This window comes from Pseudopipra pipra, chromosome 6 (assembly GCF_036250125.1).
Source record: "Pseudopipra pipra isolate bDixPip1 chromosome 6, bDixPip1.hap1, whole genome shotgun sequence".
Taxonomy (NCBI): Eukaryota; Metazoa; Chordata; class Aves; order Passeriformes; family Pipridae; genus Pseudopipra; species Pseudopipra pipra.
In genome coordinates this window covers 4,025,789-4,045,523 of record NC_087554.1, presented here as the reverse complement: position 1 = coordinate 4,045,523, position 19,735 = coordinate 4,025,789, and the positions used below count along the sequence as shown (strand labels likewise).

General features: G+C 46.8%; 4 protein-coding genes across 4 annotated transcripts; all 4 read right to left on the bottom strand.

Annotated features, from left to right (window-relative positions):
• Positions 1 to 2,325: 2,325 nt before the first annotated feature.
• LOC135416546 (olfactory receptor 8A1-like) lies at positions 2,326 to 3,374 on the bottom strand. The gene has a single exon (XM_064659762.1). It carries the CDS (start codon positions 3,280 to 3,282, stop codon positions 2,326 to 2,328), a length of 957 nt encoding a protein of 318 aa, XP_064515832.1. The 5' UTR covers positions 3,283 to 3,374.
• Positions 3,375 to 5,541: 2,167 nt separating this feature from the next.
• On the bottom strand, positions 5,542 to 6,962 carry LOC135416545 (olfactory receptor 5V1-like). The gene has a single exon (XM_064659760.1). The coding sequence runs from the start codon at positions 6,547 to 6,549 to the stop codon at positions 5,542 to 5,544; it is 1,008 nt and encodes a 335-aa protein (XP_064515830.1). The 5' UTR covers positions 6,550 to 6,962.
• A 4,747-nt stretch (positions 6,963 to 11,709) lies between these two features.
• Positions 11,710 to 13,841, bottom strand: LOC135415413 (olfactory receptor 4E2-like). Its single transcript, XM_064657089.1, has one exon. The coding sequence runs from the start codon at positions 12,875 to 12,877 to the stop codon at positions 11,951 to 11,953; it is 927 nt and encodes a 308-aa protein (XP_064513159.1). The 5' UTR covers positions 12,878 to 13,841; the 3' UTR covers positions 11,710 to 11,950.
• Positions 13,842 to 17,908: 4,067 nt separating this feature from the next.
• On the bottom strand, positions 17,909 to 19,105 carry LOC135415412 (olfactory receptor 4S2-like). The gene has a single exon (XM_064657088.1). The coding sequence runs from the start codon at positions 19,022 to 19,024 to the stop codon at positions 18,035 to 18,037; it is 990 nt and encodes a 329-aa protein (XP_064513158.1). The 5' UTR covers positions 19,025 to 19,105; the 3' UTR covers positions 17,909 to 18,034.
• Between the last annotated feature and the right edge of the window lie 630 nt (positions 19,106 to 19,735).

Sequence of the window (19,735 nt, the reverse complement as noted above, 5' to 3'; positions counted from 1 at the left end):
CCTTCCCAAAAGAAGGCCCTCCCCTGGGAGCAGCCACCCAAGGGTCTTCAGCTTAACAAGCCCTTCTGGGCATCCTGAAGAAGCCTCTAAAGATCTTGAAACCCTCTCAGGAAGCTCATGGCAGACCTACTTCATCCTTCTAACAAGCCCCTGGGGACAAGTTCACAGACACTAAGGAGAAGGAAACTTTCCTTGTTAAAGGAAAGGAGAACTTGTAGAGCACTTTACTTTGTGACAACTTCTCCACAGCCTGAAGTTCCTCACTTCTGCCTTTGGGTGAGGGAAAGGGACATCAGCACCTTATTTCTCTTGGAGAACTTCTTGGCACCTGCCTGAATCAGCAGTGGGGTGGGGGGTGGTGTGAGCTCCTCAGTGTGACCTGGAAGCAGTCAAGGAACACCAAGGACAACAAGGGGATCCACATCCTGAGATGGTGCTGGGGAATCACACCTGAGGAGAGGCTGAGCAATAGGGCATCTGATGGAATTCAGTCTATCTCCATCGAAAGAAATGTCCAAAAGGAAATAAAAAGCCCCAAGTTCTGTCCTTGGCCACTGTTTCATGTTCTCTGCTGAGCTAAGCAAAGGGAAACAGCACCTCTGGTTTTTAATAGAATCTAGAGAAGAAAATTTACATTAAGGAAAGACTCAGAAGATGGATTTAAACAGCTCATTTAATGTGTGCTTTATGTATACAGGGAAGTGTATTCAGCTGAAGGATATGAAGTTATATGGTGACTATCTTGGGGTCTAGAGGTGGCCAACAAATGAGTAAGTGCATCATTTCATGATTCAGCCAAAATATTGAGATATATAAAATAAATTTGTTGAGAATTAGTAAAACTTTATATTTTATCTTGACTTTGAAAGTATTTTTCATTTAGTATTGCACATTAGAATTCATGCTCACCAAACACTCTGGAAATACAGCTTTCAGTCAAATTGCCTACCAAAAATGGAAAAGAAAGCAAAGAGTTCTGGTTAACCAAAGAGAGTGATGGTTTTAGGATGGTACCAGAAGATCTAAAATATCCAAAAGCTGATGGTTTTACGTAGCTGCAAGTATTTTGATGGGAAATGCAACCACTGCATGCAGGTTGTACTGCCATTGAGAGACCTGGAAAGGCTGGAGAAATGGGTCAGGAGGGACCTCCTGGGGTTCAACCAAGTGCTGCAGCCTGGGAGGAATAACCCCAGGCAGCAGGAAAGGCTGGAGTGTGACCTGCTGGGACAGCGGGCTGCCCATGAGCCAGTCCATGTGTGAAGGAAGGTCAAGATCCTCCTGGGCTGCTCTAGGAAAAGCATTGCCTGCAGGTCAGAGCCCACAGCTGGGGTTAGATGGGGCTTGGAGCAAGCTGGTCTAGTGGAAAGTGTCCCTGCCCATGGCAGGGGGTTGAAACAAGATCATCTTTAAGGTCTCTGCCAACCCAAACCACTCTGTGATTCTATGATGCTACAACCCAGTTGAAACATAAAAAAAAGCTTTATTTCCATAAAGGCAATCAAGACTGAAACTGCAGAAAGGTTGTGGGGTGCCCATGGTTAAACCTATTCAGAGTGGACTCACTCCTTGGCAGCCTGTCTGGTTGCCCTGGCTTTGAGCAGGACTAGGTCATCTCCAGAAGTCCCATCAAATTTCCACCATCCTGTGATTGTGTGTGAAGATCCAGAGCGTCCCCGTCTCGGGCTCTTGGACACCTTTTCCCTTGTTTTGCCCAGTGGCATCATGTCTATCACATGGCAGGTAGAGGGTAAGAGTCGAGGTCGAGTAAGTGGGCAAGAAGTTTGTACGTGAGACAAGAGTGATGCAACTTTATTAGTGGACAGAGTTTGAGAGCAGACTAATTAATTTTTCCGCTGTAACAACATCCCAAATGCTCTTGGAGGCAACAGTCTCAAAGACCTCCCAGACTCACAGAATCAAAGAATATGCTGAGTTGGAAGGGAAGGATCATGGAGTCCAGCTGCTGGCCCTGCACAGGACCATTCCCAAGTCACACCATGAGCAGGAGAGTATTGTCCAAACACTCCTTGAGCTCTGTCAGCCTTGGTGCTGTGACCACTGCCCTGGGGAGCCTGTTCAGTGCCCAGCCACCCTCTGAGAGAAGAACCTTTTTCTAACATCCAACCTAAAGCTCCCCTGACACAACTTCAGGCCATTGCCTTGGGTTCTGTCCCTGGTCACCACATGAGATCAGTGTCTACCCCTCCTCTTCCCCTCCCCAGGAAGTTGTAACTGCAATGAGGACTCCCCTCAGTCTCCTCTACATGAGAGATTCTCCTTAAAGAGAAAAAACCCAGGGAAACAATAGAAGGTAGCCTTTCATCAGTACGTTGTCCTCCTGATGAAGCTGCTGAGGGCGTTGTTCACCTCCTGGTTCCTCAGGCTGTAAACCACAGGGTTCACCAAGGGCACTAGGGTGGTGTAGAACACAGATGCCACTTTCTTGCTCCTCAGCGAGTGGGCCGAGCTGGGCTGCATGTAGTTAAAGGCGAGAGACACGTAGAAGATGCCGAGGGCTGCCAGGTGGGCGGCACAGGTGGAGCAGGCCTTGCGCCGGCCCGCGCCGGGGCCCATCCTGCCCACGGCCACCGTGGCGCAGGCGTAGGAGCCGAGGATGAGCAGGTTGGTGGCAACGATGTTGAACCCCGCCAGGACAAACACCAGAGCCTCGTTGAGGCGCGTGTCCATGGAGGCGACGAGGAAGAGCGGTGGCCCGTCGCAGTAGAAGTCGTCGATGAGCAGTGGGCCGCAGAAGGACAGCCGGAGTGCCGCGCCAGTGTGGGCGGCCGCGCTCAGCAGCCCCACAAGGAAACAACCGGCCACCAGCCTCATGCAGAGCACGGGGGACATGATGAGCTCGTAGAGAAGGGGCTTGGAGACGGCCACGTAGCGGTCGTAGGCCATGGCTGCCAGCAGGTAAACCTCGGCCGTGCAGAACGCCGCGTAGAAGTAGAGCTGCGCGAGGCAGCCGGCAAAGGAAATGGCTTTGGTGTCTGCTGGGAGGTCCAGCAGCATCCTGGGGCTGATGGTGGAGGAGTAGCAAATGTCCAGGAAGGACAAGGCACTGAGGAAAAAGTACATGGGGGTGTGGAGGCGGGGGCTGACCCTGATGAGGGCGATCAGGCCCAGGTTCCCCACTAATGTCAGCGTGTAGGTGCCCAGGAAGAGCCCAAAGAGGAGGAATTTCAGTTGTGGGTGTTGGGTGAGTCCTGCGAGGGTGAACTGGGGCACCTCGGTGCAGTTCCCATCAGCCATCCTTCCATTCCTGCAGAGACACATGGAGGGTGAAACAATTCCTGATGCAATTCCCACTTCATAAACATCGATGTAAACAAGCTGGCGCTGGCACTGAATTTAAATGGAAAAGAATAAAATGGATGAACTGCTGACTTTTGTCTTGCTATGACAGAAATGCTTCTTCCATCTCTGGAAGAAGCATCAGCAGATCTTACAAGTTTTTTTTCCTTAAGTCCTTATAGAAAGTAGGTTGTCACAACCTCCCCTTTGACCCAATTCCCTTCCAGTTTCAAGCCCCATATCTGTACAAGGACATTTCTGGACATTTCACTAATATAGATGTTTTACAAATATCCTGCTCACAGCTGCAACCCTGTACCCTTATTCACACTGATGAATTTTCCCGTATTTCAAACTATTACTTCATTTCAAATACCCTATGCCTACGGTTAATACAAGGTCTCACCACCAAATGGAAGCATTTAAAAACCCAGAGCCTCTTGTAGTTAAATAATAGAGAATTTATTCATTTCTTAAGATGTCTCTTCTCCTGCAGCTCCTGAGGTGAAATACACTCCAGGAATGTGTCTGCAGCTTGCCTTTGGTCAGTAAATATTCTCGGTTTGGGATCTGTGTTACTGGGAGAACAGTGATCAGATATTGCCACTGGATTAGATATTTCCAACCCTTGTAATTGAAACCTTCCCTCAGTTCCTCATCCTGTTGATATACATTCGATTCCTCTACAGTCTTCACCCAGACTTGAAACTGCAGACTCTTGTGCCATTGAATCTGCATGAATTCCTGTGTAAAAGTGTTCTCCAACATGTGTTATCCTTTTTCTCCTCTTCTCTTCCTCATTGCTGCATTTTTTATCACTAAATTCTGAATCAAATCCTTAATTTTCCTGCCTTACCTCAGAGTTTCCTCAGTTTTTCAGAGTTCTCCTCCATCCCAGGGAAACTCCAGGCAGGTAGCACCATCAGGCAGGGGTTGGTGGAAGATTTTGTCCATGCACAAGTTGATTTCATTGTTAACAGAGACTGAGTAAAGGCAGCCAACACTTTACCTCCAGCATTGTAGCAGCAATTCACCCACTCTCTGTCCTTCCAGAGATCTCCATGTTATTTTCAGAGCCAATTATTATGCCACAGGCAAAAAACAGGCTGCACAGGTCTTTATGAAGCCAGAATGGAGTCCATGCTCATGGGATAAGTGATCCCAGCCTCTCGAGGGCACCTGGAAAAGAGAGTGAGATTCCTCCAAGGGCATGCCAAAGGGATTTCTCTCGGAAGTTTTCTGTTTGGGGAATTTGTCAAAGCATCGGAAATAATATGTGTGTAGGATGATTGATTCTGCTTCCAGATATAAGTTTGGAAGAAATCAAAAAGCTCAAGACCATGCATTTTGTGGAAAGATTTGATTTGGAAGAACTTTTTCTCCTGTGTGTTTGGGGAATAAACTGCAGCAACTGTTTATGAATGGGCCGACGGTTTATTACTGGAAACCCTGAGTTTATTTTTGCAGTGGCCACTTAGGTTAAATAGAAACCCTTGGGAGACAAATCTAACAGGATATATATTTAATATATATATCTTCTGACCATAGAAGACATGTAAAACTTCTTTTTGCACACAAAGAAACCCTTTGTGTTTCTCCTCTTCAGTCCAATGGGAATGGAGGATTCCAGCAAACAACACAGACCCAAAAAGGAGAGAGAGGGAGAGGAGTGAGATTTCATGGCTAATCCATAAAACCTGATTTAATAGATTTGGGATTTGATTTGAAAAGGGATCAAGGATTTTTATCTCCAATTTCCACCTCAGACAGGGTGGAAAGCTCTCTGTTTCTGCCATCTGCTCATGGAAGCACAAACCCTGTAGAACTGACCAGGATAGAGGCATCTTGTCACCAAGGTGTTCCTTGGAGACCTTGAAGTCATGAAGCACTAAAAGAGCTCAGCGCCCCCTGCTGGCCGTGCTGAGAATCGCGACAGGGGACCAATCGCCAATCGCCGGCATTGGGGCTCTAAAACATGCATCCAACACCCGTGTGCTCTCACCTAACCTTCCTCTGGGCTCAGGGGACAGAAACCTTCCCAACTGAGGTCTTCTCCTGCTGTGACCGTGACCTAAAGCTGTGCCATCCAGTTGGCCCTCTGGAGGTGCACAGTTCTCCCTGCTAACTGCAAAGGGAGCCCAGAAAAGGAGTTTTGAGCCCAGAGGAGGAGTTTTGAGCCCCCAAAAATGAGTTTGGCTTGCAGCATCTACTTTTTAGAAGGTCAGTCACAAGCTGCAGTTCCTATCCAACTGCTGGAGCTGCAGAGGACGCCCGAGACTGGGCGAGGTGTTGTTGCGCTGTGACAGCAGTTCTGAGCTGTCTGATCGCTCTCCTTAGGGCACTTCTCAGCTCTTTGTTCCTCAGGCTGTAGATGATGGGGTTGAGCAGGGGGGTGAGGATTCCATAGAGCATGGAAACGATCCTATCCCGCTGAGGTGAGTAGGTGGAGGAAGGGCGCACGTAGGTGCAGATGGTGGTCCCATAGAAAAGGCAAACCACGGTCAGGTGAGAAGCACAGGTGGAGAAGGCTTTGTGCCTGCTCTGGGAGGAGTTCATGGCCAGGATGGCCAGGAGGATGTAGAGATAAGAGATGAGAGTGAGCACAAAGGCGCCGCTCCCCAGCACCCCAGCGACTGCCAGAATCACCAGTTCCCTGCTCCAAGTAGACGAGCAGGAGAGGCCCAGCACAGGAGGAATGTCACAGTAATATTGGTCCACTTGGTTGGAGTCACAAAAAAGCAGGGTAAAAACCAAAGAGGTGTGCAGGAGGGAGTTCAAAAACCCTACCAGCCAGGTGCCAATGGCCAGGTGAGCACACAGCTTCATCCTCATGATGTTCAGGTACTTCAGGGGGTGGCATACGGCGACGTAGCGGTCGTAGGCCATGAGAGCCAAGAGGAAGATCTCTGTGCCTACCACATGAATGAGGAAAAAGAGCTGGAAGAGGCAGCCCTTGAAGGAAATGCCCTTGTTGTCAAGCAACAAGGCCCCCAGCATCTTGGGCACGGTGATAGTAGGACATAAGATATCCAGCAAGGCTAAGTTGCCCAGGAAGAAGTACATGGGGTTGTGCAGGCGGGTGTCTGTGCTGACAGCAAGGAGGATTGGGATGTTGCCTGCCATGGTGGCCAAATAAATGGTCAGGAACAGCACAAAGAGGAGCAAACGGACGTGTGGAGCATCAGAAAGGCCGATGAGAATGAATTCAGACACTGCTGAGAGGTTGTGCCTCTGCATCTTGTCTTTCATTCTGGAAAGGAGACAGAGGTTTCCCTGGAAGAGAGAAAAAGTTGGGACTTAGTCAAATTTGCACCCGCCTTCTGAAGAGTGCAAGGGGTCTGTTTTGCAGTTCAAAAACATTTGCAAGCTTGCATTGCCACACTCCAAATCTAAATCTGACCCACCTCTACCTAGTGTGAAAGGAAAAATGTAGGCATTAAGCTTCAAAGGCATGAATCCAGAATGTTGAATTCTTGCAAGTTGTCATCTCAGCCTGAAGAGCTGAAAGTTGGTTTTACCTTGTCTGAGGTGTCCAGCTTGGTTGGACGCAGTTGCAGGCAAGGTGAGTAGTCTTTGAAGGTTGTCAGAGTGAGGAGAGTGGGGTACAGATCCCTAGAAAGCCTTTCAGCATAAATTATTTAGTGATAACAGTGTCCCCAACGGTGTCTAGTTTACCAGCTAAAACTAAACCTTATTTTTAGAGGAGTAATGCTACCCCAGAAGAATTAAATCCCTAATAATCAAGAGAAAAATGTCCCTTCTCATGGCAGAGGGTTGGAACTAGAGGATCTTGAAGGTGCCTTCTTTCCAAACCATTCTGTGGTTCTATGATTTTGGTTCTTTCAGGTTCACCGAGTGGGATGTAAAAAGAGATCTAATCTGGTATCCAATTCAAGACTTCCCACCTTTCTCTACATTTTGCCCTCTAGACTTCCATAACAGAATTAGTCCTATTAGGATCTATCTGGACTTTTGCTCTTTTTTCATTTCAAAGAAGACTACATTTGGCATTCAAGGGTCTTCCCATTTATCCTGCAGTGCTTCCTGGAATGTAACTCAGGATTTATGGTAAGGATTTCCATATCAGCTCTATAGGGAGATAAAGCAAAGTTCAGAATAAGTGCCTCCTTTTTGGAGATTAGAGCTTGATTATGGGGCTGTTGGTGTGACTATTGTCCCACATTCTCATTTGTAAGAGATTTCATTGGTCCAGAGATTTAACAGGTGATTATGATATCCCATCCAAGGCAGGCTCCTCTGTGCTCTCATGTTCTCACAGAAGCTTGAGAGGGACCAAAGTCAGAGCTTAAAGTACGGAAGGGAATATTTTAGTCAACAGAAATAAAAGGCAGGTTCTTCAAATGGGGAACTTATTCAGGTGAAATACCACAGAAAGAACCCAGAAATACTCACTGCTCCACAGAATTAATGACAGGTAGTCCTGAGTATCCCCAGGAAACACAACTCTCCTTTTTCTTCCTTCACCATGGGATTGGAATATCTACATAGGACAGAACAATTCTTTCACTGTGAAGGAAGAGATGAGTCCAGGTTGGGCAGTGTAGCAATATTCACCCAGAGCCCTGTGAGCACTGGCAGAAGGGCTGTCTGGGCTGCCAGGGTGAGCACCTCTCCTCTTTGATGAGGTTTATAAACAAGAAGGTGTGCCTGGGGACAAGTGTCTCTGAAGCTTTTTTGGGTGTTACCTTAATTGCATGTATGTTTGTTTTTTTTCAGAATGTTGCCCAAGGGGGCTGGAAATGGTAGGAACTCAAATGATCAGCACTAATTTTGGAGAGCTATCAAAAAATTGCCCTTTGGTTCCAGAAAGCTTCCCTGCCTTAGTTTATGGGAGAATCACTTCCCATGTGATGTCCAGGACTAGGAAGAGGCCTGTTCCTATTGCAGCAATACCTGCCTGTAGTTTCTGCCCTGTTCCCATGAATGACACTGCCTGTCAATCACTTCTCAAGCTTGCTTGCTGTGTTTGCAGGCTGTGACTCTTTCAAAATTAAGGCATCTTCTATGGGACAAGGGGGAACACTTTTGAACTAAAGGATGAGAGATTTAAGTGACATATTAGGAAGAAGTTCTTCCCCGTGAGGATGAGGAGTTCCTGGCACAAGTTTCCCAGAGAAGCTGTGGCTGCCCCATCCCTGGAAGTTTTCCAGGCTAGGTTGGACAGGCCTTGGAGCAACCTGGTCTAGTGGAAAGTGTCCCTGCCCATGGCAGGGCACTGGAACACGATGATCTTTAATGTCCCTTCCAACTCCAACCATTCTGGGATTCCCTAAATTGCAGTTATCCAAGGGTCTGGAATAAATCCACGTGGTCCAGGTCTTTGCCTGTGTGCTGCAGTTGGCCCAAGGACCATAAACCCTCACACTTCCCATGAAGTTTTGCAAGAAAGAATGAAGAGAATAATTTTGTGTTAAAGCCAGATGCCAGAAAGGGCTGCAACAAGGGGATCAATCCCATGCATAGCTGTGAGGAGAAGGAGGGCTGTGCCTTTCCATTTTCCTACACTGGCTTCATGTCACTTCCACTGCCTGGGGCCCAGCTTTTCATTGAACAGCCATGAGAGGGCAATACCTCCCACAAAATCAAGGTGCCACTCACCCAGGACTATTTTTTGGACTGCTGGCTCTCAGCTCTACATCCAGTGCTCCAGTGTGTATTTCCAGGGGTATTTTTAGTTGGGTCAATAGAATTAGAAAGACAGGATGGTCTTTGGGCTAAGCTTTCTGCCTCAGGGTAAATCAGTCAATAAAAATCCCACTTGTATTCCTCATCTTGCAATGCCTCCAAGCAGCCTGGAGATCCTTGGGTGGTGTAAAAATGCCTTTAATGTTGCCACCCCATAGGAGCTGCTGGTATGGGCAGCCCAGTGAAAACTCTTTCTGTGTCTTGTTCACCCAAATTGCTCTGTCATTCCAAGCCACTTGGTACAAGGCAATTTGTGAGCTGTGGACTCAAGAAGGAATCCCTGGCTGAGGAGGCACAGTTGAAAGTTCCAGTTCTTACATTATATTCTCTTCTAAAACCAGTTATTAAAAAACAACACACAAAACACCCCCAAAACAGAAAAAAAATGTCTCTATTGGCAGAATGCAGATGTGCCCCAGTTGATGATATGCTGGATTAGCCCTGTTGCCCTCCCGTCCTGCCAAACCAGGACCACCCCCAGTGTAACACAAGCAAAGGGATTTGATTTTAACCATTCTGGGACTACCCAGCCTTGTTAAGCCTTGAGTTTTCCACCTAGAAATGCTCATGGTGGGCCCAGACTGACTGCAGTCCCTTTTCTCTGATGTCCATTTGTGTTTCAGTCCCATGGTCTTGAAACAAAATTGATTAGACGGGGATTTCTTCAGTTGACTTGGCATTTAACAAAAGCATTGTAGAGATCCTAGCAGTTGTCAAGGGAATATTTTTGCCCTTTGAGGCCATTTTTCCCTGTCCTCTGGATGACAGTGAGCTCAGAGCTGCTAATTTGCAGGAGAGAAAGAACTTGTGGTTTTAATGATGCGCAGTGGAGCCAATTTCCAGACACTTCCAAACTCAACTGCCAAAGTTGCACCTTTGCAATTTGTCAGGCCCAACTTTTTAGCAGCACCAACTGAGGCCTTATTAAAGTCATGCCAAGATGTTTCCTGGAGAGAAAAATCAATTGCATTGAATTGTTTGTCTTCCTAGAATGGTTTGGGTTGGAAGGGACCTTAAAGCTCGTTCATTCCAACCCCCTGCCATGGGAAGGGACACCTTCCACTGGACCAGGCTATTCCAAGTCCTATCCTTGTACTGAGTCACCAGCTCCCAAACGTATGGAATTTTCATTTGGTTTTCTGTTAAAGCTGAGCTGGGAGATGTCTTTGGAACACAAAACATGTAGTCCAAAACTGGGTGACCAGTCTCTGGGTGTGATTTCCTGCCTAATTTTATGCCATCTAAACCAGAATTTTATGAAAGATGATAAGATTGTATGTGATTTCTATAATATACATTCTGAAATGTCTAATAAAAACTTGATTGGAATTCTTAAAAATTATCACAGGGATACATTTTAATTTTTTTCTCCATTGAAATTTACCCAATTGACCTGGAGGACATTTTAATATTTCAGCATTTCCCTCTAATACTAAAGAGAAAAACTCCCTTCCAATCCAGACCATTTCATGGTGATGCAATCATGATTCTAAGTAGGAATTCACCATTCAAATGAAGTCTGATTTGCATCAAGATGGGAGATAGGTGGAAATCTCTCTTAAGCAGGAGGATCAGGGACTCCCTGATGCTTCTGATCTTCCTCTTCTTTCTGCTGGTGTGAGAGTGAGGGCTAATTTCAGAGAGGAATTTGAGCCTCCCACTTCCTTTGCAGCAATTTAGTTTGGATATTGGGAAAACTTTCTTCCTAGAAGGGTTGTCCAGCCCTGGCACAGCTGCCCAGGGCAGTGGTGGAGTCACCATCACTGTGGGATTTAAAAGGCACGTGGATGTGGCCCTTGGGGCTGTGGGTTAGTGGTGGCCTTGGCAGTGCTGGGGGAAGGGATGGACTTGCTGGTCTTAGAGGGCTTTTCCAATATAAATAATTGAGTGATTCTAATTTCGATGGGATGAATCCAATCCTAAATCATTCTGGTTAGTGTTCTCCTGATGGCAGCCACTGCACTTCCAACCCTGATGGATTTGGTGATGTCATTGCTGCCCTCAGAAATAGGGAAACTTAATTACTGTGAGGTGGAAATGTTATTAAAACCACATTACAGAACAAAATCCTACTGCCTTCTCCTTAATCTCCTTCCCCAAACACTGTTGTTATCTCCCCAGGCAGAATGCTGGGTTGGGTCATTCCTTCATAGGATCACAGAATCCCTGGATGATTTGGATTGGAAGGAACTGTAAAAATCATCCAGTTCCACCCCCTGCCATGGGCAGGGACACCTTCCACTAGCCCATGTTGCTCCAAGCCCTGTCCAATGTGGTCTTGAACACTTGCAGGGATGGGGCAGCCACAGCTTCTCTGGGCATCCTGTGCCAGGGTCTCACTCCCCTTACAGGGAAGAATTTCCTCCTAACATCCAATTGAAACCCACTCTCTGTGAGTGTGAAGCCATTCCCCCTTGGCCTGTCACTGCATGTTCTTGTCCAAAATCCCTCTCCTTCCTCTATATATTGTCCCTTGTATGTTTTTAATAATGCACTTCAGTGAGAGAATTAGGACTGTGTTTCGGAAAGGTTAAAGGAGTTCCCATCCTTATATGTCTGAAGAAAACCCTACAAACAATGTCTGCACTGTCTCTGCCTTCACCTGAGAACATCGGTGTCGGTGGGGGAATTTGGGGACACTAAGTACATGTGCCTCTGCCATCTGCTGTCTCAGCACAGTAACAGCACGGCAGAGAGGGAGAAAATGCTTGTGCTGGATTTATTTATTTGAAACTTATGATCCCACACAAATGAAAAAGTTTAGAAAGTTTTGGTTTTTTCAACATGGATTTTTAATATTTTAAAAAGCTTCAATTTTTCAACACGGATTTTTAATATGAATATTTATATATGTGTGTGTATATATCCACACACCTAATTTGAAGTGTGTAGGCATTAGTCACCAAGCCATCAGTCTGTAGGAACGTCCCTCCAGGTGCAAGTCTCAGAAGACGCTGCAGCACTTCCACAGCCTGTGCATGGATTCCTTCACCTCGTTATTCCTCAGGGTGTAGATGAGGGGGTTCATCAGCGGGGACAAGATGGTGTAGATGACACAGACGTACTTGTCGAAGGGGAAGGTGCAGGGGGGCCTCAGGTAGATGAAGATACAGGGCAGGAAGAAGAGGGTGACGACCAGCAGGTGCGAGGTGCAGGTGGAGAGGGCCTTGCGGTGGCCCTGGGTGAGGCGTCCCCGGAGGGAGAGCAGGAGGAGCGTGTAGGAGGTGAGCAGCAGCAGGAAGCAGCCCAGGGAGATGAGGCCGCTGTTGGAGGCCATGAGCCACTGGGTGAGGTAGATGTCGGCGCAGGCCAGGCGGATGACGGGCTGCACGTCGCAGAAGTAGCTGTCGATGGTGTTGGGGCCGCAGAAGGGGAGCTGGACTGTGAGCCAAGTCTGGGTGATGGAGTGCAGGAACCCCCCTGCCCAGCAGGAGCAGACCAGCAGCCAGCAGGCCCAGCGGCTCATGATGGCCGTGTAGTGCAGGGGCTTGCAGATGGCCGTGTAGCGGTCGTAGGCCATCACGGCCAGGAGGAACATCTCCGAGGAGCCAACAAAGTGCAGGAAGAAGAGCTGGGCGATGCAGCCTTCAAACACAATGGCCTTCCTGCGGGAGAGCAGGTCCACCAGCATCCTGGGAACGGTGACAGAGGTCCCGCAGATATCAATGAAGGACAGGTTGCAGAGGAGAAAGTACATGGGTGAGGAGAGCTTGGGGTCAGTCCTGACTGTCACAATGATGAGAAGGTTCCCCAGCAGAACCATGGTGTAGGCCAGGAAGAAGATGGCGAAGAAGAGGACTTGCAGCTCCCTGGCGTCAGAGAGCCCCAGGAGGATGAATTCAGTCACCTGGGAGAAGTTGCTCCGTGCCATGGCTGCAGCTCAGGCTCCCGTGGCACAGGTGTTGGGGGGCAGTCATGGGCTGGCCAGCAAGAGAAGGGAATGTGCTACAGCTCCAAGGGTCATGGATGGTGACAGCAGTGTGCATTTGCTGCTGTTTTTCCTGCTACAGAAAGCACAGTGTCATGTCCTAAATCACAGTGAGCAACGTTTGCAAAGAGCACTGTCCCCTGCTCCTCTGCCTTCCCGCTCCCGTTTCAGATCTCTGACCCCTCCACACTGACCCTCACCCCTGAACCCACTGTTTTCCTGCACTGTAGTTGTTGTGACAAATGTGTGCTCCCATTCTGTCAGGGAGGAATCCCAGAATCGTGGAATCATTGAGGTTGAAAAGATCTCTGAGATCATGGAGTCCAACCCTTCCCTCAGCACTGCCAAGCCCACCACTCAACCATGTCCCCAAGTGCCACATGCACATGTCACTTCAAACCCTGAAGGCATGGCAATTCCACCACATCCTACTCTCACAGAATAGAGAGCTGGAAAAATGCTACAGTGTCCTTTTATCTGTTGGGAATTGGAAGGGCTAGGATGGAAGTAAATCCTGCCACGCTCAAGCATCTTCTCTACAATATATGGCTCAGGCACGAGATGCTGCATGTTCTTTTCCTAATGGCTCTCCTCTAAGTTGAGGAAAGGACTCTCTAGTTAGCTCATCCACTCTGAAACTGGAAATATGTGCACAGAAGCCACGTTCCTCACTGGAAATGCTCTCCCTTGAGCCAGCAGCTGTTTGGAAGCTTGAGTGCTCCCTTAGGCCTGCTGTTATCAGGACACACTCTCCCTCCCAAAATTGGAGTCTCTAACAAAGCAGAAGCTGCAAACCCCTGCCCAGTTTCTCTACCTCTTTATTTTTTAAAGGAATTTTTAAAGTTCTCCAGTAGACAAATACACTCACTGTCTTGGGGAGGTTCAAATGGGACCAGCAGAGGAATGCCCATTTCCATTAACAATCCCACCAGGAAATTCCTTTGCTACTCATTTCTGCCCAAGAGCTTCTAACTCAGCAAGCAGGAGGTTACTAGCAAGAAACCGGAGTCTGTTTTTCTTACGTGCCTCTTGCCTTTTGCACTTTCCTCAGGTCTTGCTCTATTTTCTCCCCCTTTCTGATAGATCTCAGCACAGAATTCAGAATATCTGTCTGCAAATCACGGCATCAGTTTAGAAATGATCCCACTTTTCCCTCTCTCTTTCCCATGGGCTCAGTAGTTTTCCAGAGGTGCAGAAAGGGTGAAGAGTCTACAGCCACCCCAAGGTAGTACTAGACAGAGAGCTCAGAACAGGCATCACAGTTGGTGTGTAGCAGCTCTGCCTCCCTGTGTAGTCAAGAAAGAGGAAGAAACACCTTAAAGACATGGCTCAGTTGACCTTTTTTAGGTCATTACATCACAGTGAGATGATTTAGCCCATCAAAGATTGTCCCTCTGTCCTTGAGTGTAAATGGAGAGCAGATACCTGCCCCAGGCCAGATGTCTAGGATGCCATCAGCATTAAATAAAGCTGCCTTAAAGGATCCCAATGGCCAACATTTAGCATTTACATGTTTCTGCATATTTTTCAACACTTTATCAAGGATTCCTCTCTGCCTTTCACATAAACAAACACCACCACACACGTGCTTTAATACCCCATGGCTGACATGAAGAACATAAGGAAAGGAGAGAAAAAATGCTTCCTACAGTACCCAGTTCCTAAATGTTGCTACATCAACTTTCTGAGCTCCACATTTGTTGCCTGAAAACGTTTAAAATCATTCACTCCATGTTTCAAGGTCTTCACCAGACTGGTCAGGGAATTGTTCCACTCTTCTTCCTCCTGCTTGCAATTCCTGTACCCTTGCTCTTATTTTTCTTGTTGCATCGAAACTTGCTTCAGGTATTTTTCAAGGCAGTTTTTTTTCTTGCCAGGCAGGTTTTACTGTGATGGCATCAATGTCCTGTTTTCTGTCTGTCACTTACACTGAGAGATCCAATGAGGGAACATCTCCAAGGCTTTCGGAACTGAGCTCTGCATTTCCCGCATCTTCCTTCTCCCTGAAGTCACCCCACCCCAGCACAGCCTATAAATACTCCTGGAACATACTGGGGACTAAACACAGGCAAAAGAGACTTGGACCTGAGAGAAATGTGTCATTAGCAAACTGCAAGCAGGTCCCCCAGGGCCTTATTAAATAGTTTTGCTGGTTGGGTCCCTTGGTTGGGTCCCAAGTCACTTGAGGACCTTTTGTGAGTGGAGTCCTGGAGGTTGATGAAGAGAGGAGAAAACACCACACACTTCCAAGCACTCAGAAGACCTTTGTATGAAACAAAGCCTGAAGTTTCTAGTAATAAAATGGCAAATGTAGGGTTCTACCACTGATCTGTGCATTGAGCCAGTGTGAGGCAGCAGGAAATGTTGCTTGAGATCAGAGAGCTTCAGGGCCAGGACAGGGAGTCCTGGTTTCCCAGGGATAGACTGGATCAATGCCTCACCAGGATGAGATGTAAACATGACCAAATAGGAATGTTCACTCCCCAAGTCAAAGGAAGGTCTGGGCAGACCATGATATTGGTGGGGATATGTCACTGAGAACTGTGGCTCAAGTTCAAATCAGATTGAACTGATTCTTCCAGCCATGGTGTTAATTGAGAAGAGATCCCTCATCTTTATCTCAGCACACAAGTTTTTTCTTTCAATTTCTTCCAGCTGAGGATGAGTGAGAGAGGGGCTGTGGGGGTGTCCAGCAGCCAGCCAAGGAATCAAACCCATGGCATGAATTTTAAAGACAAGAATCTACTCTCTGAAAGCATGTAATCTCTAAAAAGAATGAATGTGATTATTGAATTTGAAGGCTATTTCTGCTCCATCTTCAGGGGCTGCTCTTCCAATCCAGAAAGAAAGTCTTATTGACTGCATCCCTGGGTTTAGTTTTACACAGTGAAGATAAATCCTTCCTCTTCTGCCAGTCCTCATTACCTCTTTGTCTTGGAGGTGCCTTCCATCCCAAACCATCCTGTGATTCTAAAGCTGTAATTGAGGGGGTTTTTTTCTCAATCATAAAATAGACCCCACAAAAGTCACTCACCAGAAATGCTGCTTTTCAAGGGCAGGATTTCAGCCAGGCCTGAACAAAACCAAGGGACAATCTCCAAACATTTCCACTGAGAGCTCTCTTGCTGTCACTCCTCTGAGGACCTCCCCAAAGCACTTCAGGGGGTTTCATCAGAATGTCTCAGCTGCAATTTGCTGCTTAGAAGTTGTGAAAGCAAGTGGAAATCTCTGCCAACTCTGAGCCCTGCAGTGGCTGAAAAGAGCAGCCCATCTCTCTGTCTGCATTTCCCATTCTGAAAAAAAAAACAACTGCAAGAGCATCTACAAGAACAATTATTTCTGTAGCAGAAGCTCAAGACTCTCAGGAGTAAGGAGATCCCAGAGGCAAATGACGTTTTGTCAGAAATCATCAGTGGACAAGGAGCTCAAATTGTTCTTTGGATAGTTCTTAGGGTAGTGTCTGGAGAGAAGTGTTGGAGTAAAGATGCCTCTTACGTAGGATGTCTCAAGCGTGTCTCATATATATAAATTTCTTACAAATTTATATAAATTCTGCTTTCTGTCCTAAGCTAATATTTCTCATCTGCATCCTTATTTCTTATTAACTCGCTCTTACCACTGCACAAAAAAAACCCCAACAAAAATCACACCTGTGCTACAGTTGTTATCCCTTAGATGCCTGATGAATATAAATTTGAAACAAGAAGTAACACAGGAAATTACTTCAAAAATTTGGAAAGGTTTGTGGTGAATTCCTCTCTTCCTATCAGTAATTTTTACTGCCACAGTGCAAAGCACAGAAGCAACTTTTTAGCTCAAGTCTGAAGTTCTTGTAAGAATTTTTAATAAGATGTGGAGAAGCCTAATGCTGCTTTCAGTGACACCTTCCATAAGCTCTGGGGGAATACTTCCTCAGCAGCACGCAAAAATGAGACCTCCAAAAACCCCATTGGTGTTCACCTCCAAAGCATTTAAAATTGATTTTTAAATATTTTTCTTATTTTGTGTGTGTGTGTTATTGTGGCAGTTTGAGCCACATTAGAAATCCAAAATCCAACTTCCAGGCTTCTCCCACCCCTTCCCACAATTTATCCCAACACCGAAGAGAAAAACCAAAGAGAAAAACTTTCAGGCCAGAGGCTTCTATAGGAGAAGGGGGAAGCATATATACATTTTATTTACACAAATAAATATTTATTTACACAAATAAATACTATACAAGCTAAAAGCAAGTATATATTTTAATTTTTTTTGTGTGTGTTTGTTATAAACGACATTTTTGTGTGTTATCCTGACCCTGTCTTGGGCTGGGAACACCTTGTAACCTTCAACCCTACTTAAGGCAAGGAGTTATCTTGACACCTGGAATAGTTGCTAAACAATTCTTTTTTATTATTATTCTCCCATGTCTTTGTGCTTCCAAAGCCCTACTTTGGTGACTCCTTAATTTTTAACAGTCAGGAAAGCGTGTTTAATTAGATGTGTGATTCTCTATTCGTCTAAGGATGAAAATAAAAGACATGAGGTCGAGCTGAAAGATAGAGGGTAGGGTTGGAAGGATGGCAGCAGGGATGGGAGAAGTAAATAGACTTGTGGGATTCTAGAATATCTGTTTGGTTTGGAAGGGACCTTAAAGACCATCTCATTCCACCCCCTGCTATGGGCAGGGAGACCTTCCCTTTACCCAGGTTGCTCCAAGCCCCATCCAACCTGGTCTGGAACACTTCAGAAAGGATATGTTGAGGGGAGAGGGGAAGGAGAGAAGTTTCCTCTCTTATTACTTGCATCAGCAAAGGACTCAACTCCCACATAATATCAGGTTTTTGTTTTTCTTTTTTTAATGGAATGCTCTACCTGGACAACATTTTCAGTCCTTTTGATAGTATTTATTTCAACATTGGTGTTGAGTTTGTGCTCAAGAGGCCCTGGTCTGGACCTGTGCTTGTTGACAAAGAATAGACAAGGAATGCCAGCTCATCACAGAGTTCACACTGTCTTTCCCCTCAACAAATAAACCTTTAGTGCCTTCCTAATTACAGCAGGAGCTCCCAGCAAGCTGTCCTGTAAAGGGCAAGTGGTGAGGAATTGTCACAAAAGAAATCATAGCCAAAGATGCTTGATTTTCTCTGATCCTTTGGAAACATGACTATGGTCCCACACCTTTGCATTTTGGCTTCCCACTTTTCTGCTCCACAGCTTTCTCATGGCACTCTTCACTTCCTGGTTCCTGAGGGTGTAGATGAGGGGGTTCAGCATGGGTGTGATGATGGAGTAGAACACGGCCACGCCCTTGTCCTCCGCCAGGTTGCTGGAGGGGCGGATGTAGATGAACGTGCACGGCCCGAAGAACAGGATCACCACGGTGATGTGGGAGCCGCAGGTGGAGAGGGCCTTGTGCCACCCTGCAGCTGTCTGACCTTTCAAGGAAACCAGGATGACAACATAGGACGAGACCAGGATGGCAAAAGCACTCAGAGTTATCAAGCCACTGTTGGCGACCACGGAGGCACCCACAGCACGGGTGTCGGCACAGGCCAGGCGGAGCAGGGGGTGGACATCACAGAAGTAGTGATTGATTTTGTTTGGGCCGCAGAACGGGAGGCAAATGGTGAGAAGGAGCTGCAGGGTGGAGTGGAAGAAGGCCCCAAGCCACGAGCCCAGCACCATGAGGCCGCAGGTGCGGCCGCTCATGAGGGCGGCGTAGTGGAGGGGCCTGCAGATGGCAACGTAGCGGTCGTAGGCCATGGCCGTGAGGAGGAAGATCTCAGCGCAGCCAAAGAAGTGAAACCCAAAGAGCTGGGCCATGCAGCCCACAAAGGAGATGCTTTTACTGCCCCCCAACAGGCCAGCAATCATTTTGGGAGCCGTGGTGGAGGAGTAGCAGATGTCTACAAAGGACAGGTAGCAGAGGAAGAAGTACATGGGCGAGTTGAGGCCCTGGCTGCTGATGACAGTGACCACTATGAGCAGATTTCCTGCCACAGTGATCAGATAGAAAGCCAGAAAGAGCACAGAATATATTTTCTGCAGCCCCTGGTTCTCCGAGAGGCCCAGGAGGATGAATTCCTTCACGCTGCTGGCGTTGTCCATGTTAAGGCGTTGGGGGATATTCGATGCAGAGCCTGGGAATGTGGAAAAATAAAGGCAAAATGCTTCATCAGGTTTTTTAATGATTAAAAATGAATTCTTGATCAGAAGTACAGTCACACTAAGAAAAGTGTAGGATTAGAACTAAGTTTATCAAGGATGGGGTTTTTTTGGTTTTTGTTTTTTGTTTGTTTGGTTTGGGGTTTTTTATGTTTTTTTGATTTCTGTTGTTGATTTTTCTTTCCCTCCCCCTCTACATGGTTAATTTGCCTTGCATGAGACTTCAGCCATAGAACCATAGAATCCTGGACTGGGTTGGATGGGACCTTCAAGACCATCTAGTTCCAACCTGCCTGCCATGGGCAGGCGTGCCACCCACTCAATCCTTCTGGATTGGGTCCATCTGATGCAGGCTTTTGCTTTAGGATTGCAAATTACGGCAAAATTAGAAACTCTTGTGCAGGCAAAAAGCTGCTCAAGTATCCACAGGAAATGGAGAAACCCCAAAATTGCTCTCAAAATTGCCCACAAAGGGAAGCCTAGAGAGGAAGTTGGGAAAGTTTGAGACTTTTCCTGTGCTTCCAGTTGTACTGGCAGGAGGTAAAAGGTATTCAAGAAAGGGGGCAAAATTTATAGGTCTTCCCTCTAAAAGTATCTTTCAAAGGACAGATTAGAGTTATGTGATATAATGTAGTCAACTGCAATATGAAAGAA

Bases quoted from the DNA above. Each gene is read 5' to 3' on its own strand.
- LOC135415413 (XM_064657089.1), bottom strand. From the start codon at position 12,877: ATGGCACGGAGCAACTTCTCCCAGGTGACTGAATTCATCCTCCTGGGG.
- LOC135416545 (XM_064659760.1), bottom strand. From the start codon at position 6,549: ATGAAAGACAAGATGCAGAGGCACAACCTCTCAGCAGTGTCTGAATTC.
- LOC135415412 (XM_064657088.1), bottom strand. From the start codon at position 19,024: ATGGACAACGCCAGCAGCGTGAAGGAATTCATCCTCCTGGGCCTCTCG.
- LOC135416546 (XM_064659762.1), bottom strand. From the start codon at position 3,282: ATGTGTCTCTGCAGGAATGGAAGGATGGCTGATGGGAACTGCACCGAG.